The sequence below is a fragment of the Staurois parvus genome, unplaced genomic scaffold (genome assembly GCF_062004578.1).
Source record: "Staurois parvus isolate SC_StPar_1 unplaced genomic scaffold, SC_StPar_1.0 ptg000415l, whole genome shotgun sequence".
Taxonomy (NCBI): domain Eukaryota; kingdom Metazoa; phylum Chordata; class Amphibia; order Anura; family Ranidae; genus Staurois; species Staurois parvus.
In genome coordinates this window covers 3921895-3929550 of record NW_028318211.1, presented here as the reverse complement: position 1 = coordinate 3929550, position 7656 = coordinate 3921895, and the positions used below count along the sequence as shown (strand labels likewise).

The 7656-nt window shown below is 38.6% G+C and overlaps 1 protein-coding gene across 1 annotated transcript; it reads left to right on the top strand.

Annotated features, from left to right (window-relative positions):
• The first annotated feature begins 4923 nt into the window (after nucleotides 1-4923).
• LOC149454885 (olfactory receptor 6E1-like) lies at nucleotides 4924-5853 on the top strand. The gene has a single exon (XM_089686959.1). It carries the CDS (start codon nucleotides 4924-4926, stop codon nucleotides 5851-5853), a length of 930 nt encoding a protein of 309 aa, XP_089543085.1.
• Nucleotides 5854-7656: the final 1803 nt, after the last annotated feature.

The window sequence follows — 7656 nt, the reverse complement described above, 5'->3', positions numbered from 1 at the left end:
ACTTTAGCTTGTTCAATTAAGCTTTGACAATAAAAACTAGAAGCTGATTGGTTTCTATGCACAGCTGCACCATATTCTGTATGCACCAGTTATAGTAAATCTTCCCCCTTGTGTATTCAAAGTTGGTACAGATTTACTTTATTTTTGATCGTTCACTTTACATACATTTTCAAAGTTAACATTCTTTTTGCTTACATTTAGAAAGTTAACATTGACTTTGATAGTTGAACAACCTCTCTTCCCTTAGGCCAGTGTTTCTGAAACTCCAGTCCTCATGGACCCCCAACAGGTCATGTTTTCAGGATTTCCATTATTTTGCACAGGTGATTTGATCAGTTTCACTGCCTTAGTAATTACCACAGCTGTTTCATCTGAGGGAAATCCTGAAAACATGACCTGTTGGGGGTCCATGAGGACTGGAGTTGAGAAACACTGCCTTAGGCTTAGAGAATCATCACCAATATATGACAATGAATGAATAGAAATGTATAGTTACAGCTTTTACTATTAAAATAATTATTACATAATTGTTAATTTAGATTAGTAACATAAATTGTCTCTAACAACATAACTGTATATGTAACAAGCATATAGTTCACACAGTGTATGTACATATGATTGTATATGTATAGCATGAAACAAGTTAAAGCATTAGGAAGACCATATTAACAAGATATTCATGTAGTCCATGTAGTTAGTCCATTGCAAACGACATAGTGTTTAAGATGACATGGGGATAGAGTTATATACTGTATATGTTGCAATTTAATTAATTCATTTGACCCTCATTTTCCTGTCTAGAGTCTAGAATAAGCACAGTCAGGGACGGACTGACCATTTGGAAATTCGGGCACTGCCCGGGGGCCCGGGCTCAGTAGGGGGCCCCATGAGATACCCCTGGTACCTTTTTCATAGGCTTTGTTGAGTTTGGGCAAGGACACAGGGGCCCCATGATCCCCTATTGCCCGGCGGCCCCATGAGTTGTCAGTCCACCTCTGAGCACAGTACAAGACTTCTATGCAGGAACTGTAGGTTTATTATTTCTGGCTTAGCCCAATGCAAATTCTTAATTTTGGAATTTTTGTGGGTAATGAGAGATGGTGGTGGTGGTGATGGTGGTGGTGGTGTTGGTGGTGGTGGTGGGGGGGGGGGGGGGGGTTTGGTGTTGAGCTACAGTTTTTAAATATTGAATGCAGTACTGAAAAAAAGTAAAAGCAGGCACCTGATTGTTCCCTATACACAACTCCTACTTTAGCTAGCTGATCCCTAGAACATGTTTACTTTAAGTATAGATTTTATTATATAAATATATAACTTAAGGCCCCTTTTAGATGGGGCGTGATCCGCCTGCTCAGTGGGGGATCTCTCCGCTGATCCCCACTGAGCAGGTGGATGACATATCTCTGTCTGCTCTGTTGATTTCAATGGGACAGTTGGATGGAGACGGAACACCTGTCCATTTCCACCCGATTGTCATCCAATCCATTGGACAGATCCCATCCGTTTGTTTCTGGTGTACAGGATCGGATGCCGGCGGGTGGCAGCAGTCTATGGTCCATTGAAGTCTATGGATGAACTGATCGGGTCCTCCTGAAAAACAGACAGGAGGACTCCAGCAGTCCGCTCATGTGAAAGGGGCCTAAGACATCATTTAAAATTTCTGCCTGAACCTAAAATCAAATAATATTTAAAGGAGAGACATGAAGGCAGCAGTTCTTTGAGCAATATTTGTCGGTGTACAGTTTATGTTATTTTGATATTAGTGCTGTGTATTTTCAGGGTCTTAGAAGCATAGACTCTGCTATGAAATATGCAGTTGTCATTTTTTATTTGTCTCTCAGTAATATTGTGACCACATCTAATTTTTTTCTGCCTCTATTAGTTTTAAGGGCTCAGTAAATTGTTTTATTTGATTATTTATTTTTGTATCTAATTAGTTTTTAGAATTCTAATTAGTTCTTAAACTCAGTATACTTTCATCTCAGAAATAAAGACCACTCCACAAAGTTTCCCAAACTGTTATTGTTGTTTCTGATCACAAAAAATGCCCTGTTAAATTATGATAAAAAGTTAAAATGAGGTCTAAAAGAAACCACAATCTTGCTTTAGTTACCCTGGGAATTTACAGTCTTTTCAGACATTCCCGGATCTTCCCAGATCTTAATATCTAGTCTAAAACTGAAAATATTTACTGTATTTCTCAAGTACCCATCTTAGCTTGCCCAATATGATTGTTTTTTTTTTCCAGTCACAGCCTTCTCTTGTAACATAATTGAAAAGCTAACTTACTTCAAGGAACAATGTACCTATTTCCTAGTTAAGCAACTGGTCCCCTTTACTTGCTGGCTATGTGCTGAATGGCTGGTCTGTAATGATGCTCTTTGTCGATGGGTTTTTAAGCTAGTTCTTGAGCTGGAGCCTACAGTGAAAGTGTCAGGTTTAAGACCCCCACCTGCCATCCACTAGTTCTAAATGAGTCCAGGTTCCATACTTTACTTAACCCTAGGCCTATGTGGGAATCACTCGTTTGCAATTCATTTGAGAGGCTCCAGTGGTTGCAGGTTTAGTCCATTGGGGATGCCATCCCAGACCTCAGACCCATGAAAATGGGGGTCTCATGTGACCTGGCCACTGAGCCTAAGGGAACCTTCCTGACCACTGCCATTAATGGACCCTCCTTCACTAAACCACTACTCATCACTGACCTGAACCAGCTATTATGTTCACACACCCCAAGCATTGGCCCTCACATCTCCAAGTGAATACACAACTAGGCCAGCATTTAACTTGCTAGCAGCAGTCTCACAACATCTGGCTGGTAATAGGGTATATAGGGTAATAGGGTAACTTTATTGGTAAAGTTGATCCAAGGAATATCCGATTGCCTCTTGGGGGATCAGGAAGGAATTTTTTCCCTGCAGGAGCAAATTAGATAATGCTTTGCTGGGTTTTTTTTTCCTTCCTCTGGATCAGCTGTGGGTGTAGGATTGTAACTTTTTTTTTTTTTTTATAGTTGAACTGGATGGACATTTGTCTTTTTTCAATCAGACTAACTATGTAACTATGTAATCTAGCTTCACATACAGACAGTCTTCACCCAACATATCACAAAGGCACTTTAGAACTTTTAGTGAATAAAATACAATTATATACAGTCCAAATATGTGGAGGAAAGAATGTCTAAAACATAGTAAATGTTGCAAAACATATTGGATCAATTTTTCCATCTTGTTTCACTATTGTTAGGTGTTTCAGGAGGTGTGTTGTGGGGCTCATGATTCAGTGCATAGGTCAAACTGTGAATTGCAGGTATTGTCCCTTTCCCCACATTACAGGCCTGAGGCCTACTCGCTTTTCCCGATGGTGATGTGTGCACATATTCTATCCTTTGATGGTTTAACTTATCCATCGAAGGAGACCCTGTTAATTGAGAAGAATGGCTTAACTTCTACATAGTGTTGCAGAACATAGAACAACTTCCCATCCTCCTCGCCTAACAGTTTCCCATTCCCTCAAGTAGAAGCACAAGGGTAGGCAGGGAAAAAGGATGGAGAAACCCTAAAGGTCTCCACACCACCCCTCTGTATTCCTGCTGCATGCCGTGCTGACAGCACCACATCAGCACTGTTTACTTACTTTAGGATTCCCCACCTCTCTACCTTTGGCTGTGCCCTCTCAGCATTCACCAGTCCCCTGCTGCAACTCAGGGCACTGATGTGCCTTTGCAAGGTCTTGCTGTCTGCACCACTCAGCCACTGCCTGCCACTGGTATGGAACCTAAATATAGTAAATATATTAAAGAATAGTGTGGCAAACAGACAGCTAATCTCATACTGCAGAGCAAAATGATAAGGTATTGCTCAGCCTGCTACCCTCCTGGGATTTCCTATGGTGGACCATGCAGTTAATATGTACACCTCAATGGAGATGAGATGAACATGGTAGGTACCCTTGTGTAGCTAACTAATTTGACACGGCTCATCTCTGTCAGGCTGCACTTGCTGCAAGACCTCTCTCATGATACTGTTGTTGATAAAAAAAATTAGCTATATCTCCAGTCTACATACAGATTTTTTTTCTATGTGATGTGCTCATAAAGGGGAATATTGCTATGCAATGTATGTTGTGTATGTGTTTGTCTACCAACCATTTTTTAGGCATCCACTAAATTTACAGAGGTACTGAAGAATCTGTTGACTGGCAGAATGATGAATAAATCAGTGCTTTTACAGGTTTTTTAAAAGATTGGTTAGTTATACATTTCCAATTCACCCTGCTACAGGACCAAATGAAGCTGTGTACCAGGTGGAGATGGTTCTCCTGTAGGCTGAAGTGTGCAAGGAGCAATGAGATGAGACCTTTGTTCTGTTAGGGAACCAGGAACTCTAGCCAATGTGCTTTTAGTTCTTGATTCCATTGTGGATGGAAGGATTGCAAAATTCTGGGCAGCCATGAATGTGTGTAGCAAATACTGCAGAGACAATATTTACATGAAACAACCAGCGATACAGGAATGAAGTTCCTGGTAAAATACTGGCATTTAATGCCCAAACAAAAAGAAGACTGAGCACCAGTTAGCTGGATCACTAGAATGCTTTTTGTAATACATGTTAGCTTGTTTTATCATATGAGTGATCTACTGTAAGTTTCTTACTGAAGTTAAGATAAAATAAATAAATAAATAAAGACTTTATTAAAAAAAATAGGTTGCATAATTATTTTCTCTTCTCAGGTGCACTGAATTTTTATTTTGAAAAATCGAGGACTAATTTTTTTTTTCTGATTTCCTGTTTTCTTTTTCAGAAATCTGTATTTTATACAGATTTCTACATATTTTATATATACAGTATATCTATTTATCTTTATAGTAGAATTTTGAATTTTAGGAATACTCTAGATGTAATTGCCAATACCCCATTAGAAATGATTTCTCTCAATCAAACCACATTCGTACTTGTTGGGTTCACTTTTGGCCCTTGGGTACAAAATGGCATGTTTTTACTTTTTTTACTACTTTATTCTATATCACTAACTGGAAACACGTCAATAATTGCAGCCATATGGCTAGACAGACGTCTTCATATTCCCATGTATTTTTTCCTCACCAGCCTGGCTTTCTTGGACATTTGGTTCATATCATCCACAGTGCCAAAACTGCTCACTATCTTGGCTTCCAATAACAGGAAAATTTCTTTACCTGGATGCTTTCTACAGCTTTATTTTTATGTTTCTCTTGGAACTATAGAATTTTATCTTTTGGCAGTCATGTCAGTAGACCGGTATGTGGCAATCTGTCACCCACTGAGGTATCATTCAATCATCTCCCGCAGGGTCTGTCTTTGGTTGGTTTTAGTGTCATGGATATTTGGCTTTCTTACTTTCATCTACCCCACAGTTCTACTGTTTGGTCTGTCTTTTTGTGGACCATATGAAATCAATCATTTTTTCTGTGACAGCTCCGCAGTAGTGGAGATCAGCTGCTCAGATATAAACCAATTTGATATGGTCTTTGCCAGTTTTGCTTCAGCTGTAATTTTGGGCTCATTCATCCTTACTTTGATTTCTTACTGCAATATTCTTATCACTATCCTAATGATACCCTCAGCCAGTGGGAAAATCAAAGCTTTCTCCACTTGTACTTCTCATTTCACAGTGGTCTCATTAGTCTATGGCAGTGCCATCTTTATATACGTACGTCCAGTGGAAAGTTCATCTCCTGACCTTAATAAAATTGTAGCACTTCTTAACAGTGTCCTGACACCAGTGCTTAATCCATTTATATACAGCCTGAGGAATAAGCAGGTCCAACGGGTTTACAAGGATTTGGAGAAGAGGTTGCTTTTGAAAAAGTAAATTACAATTTGTGAAGCTACAAATCAAAGCATTTTATTATGCCATCACCTGAAAGTATATTTGATGGGCTGCCCACATCTATTATGAAACTCTGTTATGAAAATTTAATTCCATTTAGATGTTTATAAATTACCAATGAATACAGTTATGTATTAATCATCAAAGATATTTTACTTGCAACTGGTATAAATGGAAAGTAAGAAGAAGCACTAAAAGCCAATCAGATGTTTGCTGTATTTCTATGTACTGTCAATGAACATGCTGACAGGAGGAGAGAGCAGAATAATGACCTCATCAGTCTGTTGCTTTTCCTTTACTCTCCTGTCATTGTCAAGGGACTGGTGGCTGTGTTGCTCAAAGGGAAACTAAAGATTTTTTGTATTTTTAAAAATTGCTAGCAGCTTTTATTGCAGATGAGACACTCCATGTGTATTCTGCAGCAATGATCGTTTAGTTGTACACTGAGACACGCATACTCAGCTCAATGTACAATCTTGGCATGCTTTGGATGCCGGGATGCAGTAACTCCGGTGAACGTGACTTACATCATCCCTGGTTGGACTATCAAGGTAGCTAAAGACTCAAAACCCAAAAGAAGCCTGGGAGAAGATGTCAGCGGTGGGGACACAGTCAGGGAGCAGAGTGTGGGTGTCACATCGATGAAAGATGGCATACCATCATGTACACATGTTATGGCAAGCGCGCTTGCCCAGTAAAACTGCTTAACTGAGCTTTAACTGGTGTAGAAAAAAGTCAGGTCAACAGATTGGCTGTACACAAATACAAATGCTGTAGCAGTTAAGTCAGATCCCATATAATTATTTAAATGTGTGTTTAGACTTTAGGTGTACATTTTTGAGGTATTGTACTATACACATACAGACAAGCTTAGGTGACATTTCGGTGGTAAACCTGCCACCAAAAACAGAGGAAAACTAAAGGTGGAAAACGACAGCTTGAATGGATGATAAGGCAAAGGGGAAAATGTAACTGGGGAATTGTAATACCAATGGAAAGGACATCAAGTGGAAATATCACTGGAACTGAAAAGCAGTCAGATGTTGCACTTGGTCATGGACCTATTGTTGATGGCATAAACAAAAACTTAGTATGGCTGCTTATCATCTCTAGTCATGTCCCTAAACTAGTACCAACCAACTAAAATGTCAGATTACGGTACATTATGTTTTTTTTTTCTAGTAGAATTGTTAGACATCTCTTTTACTGTCATACCTTACTATCACCTCAGTGCTTTGTATGTCTCAAACTAGGGTACCCACAACCTAACTGTACCATTAAATAAATTTTAAGTAAAATTCTACTAAATTCTTGTGCAGGTACACACATAATATAGTATGATTACATTGATAACATTATAAAGGGTGTTTTGTTTTAGATATGTTTTTCCAGTGCATGCTTAGCATCACATGTAACGAAATTTAAACTGATGTGGTCTTGGCATCTGTTTAATAGAAATGGTGACACCCAGCCCCCAGAACAGATGTAAACAAAGATTTTTTTAAAAATCAAGACAATCTGTATACTTGTAGGCAGACTTTTGTGTTTTATCCATTTGCCCTCCAAATTATTTACCCCCAATTTTTTGCAATACAGCTCTGCGCTGATATAACTGACAAATGTGTGGTCATACAACACTGTACACAAATCAAATTTATATGTTTTTTTCACAAAAATAGAGCTTTATTTTGGTGGTATTTGATCATCATTGTGTTTTTTAATTTTTGCGCTATAAATGAAAAAATTACCGAAATGTAAAAAAAAAACTATATTTTTTACTTTTTG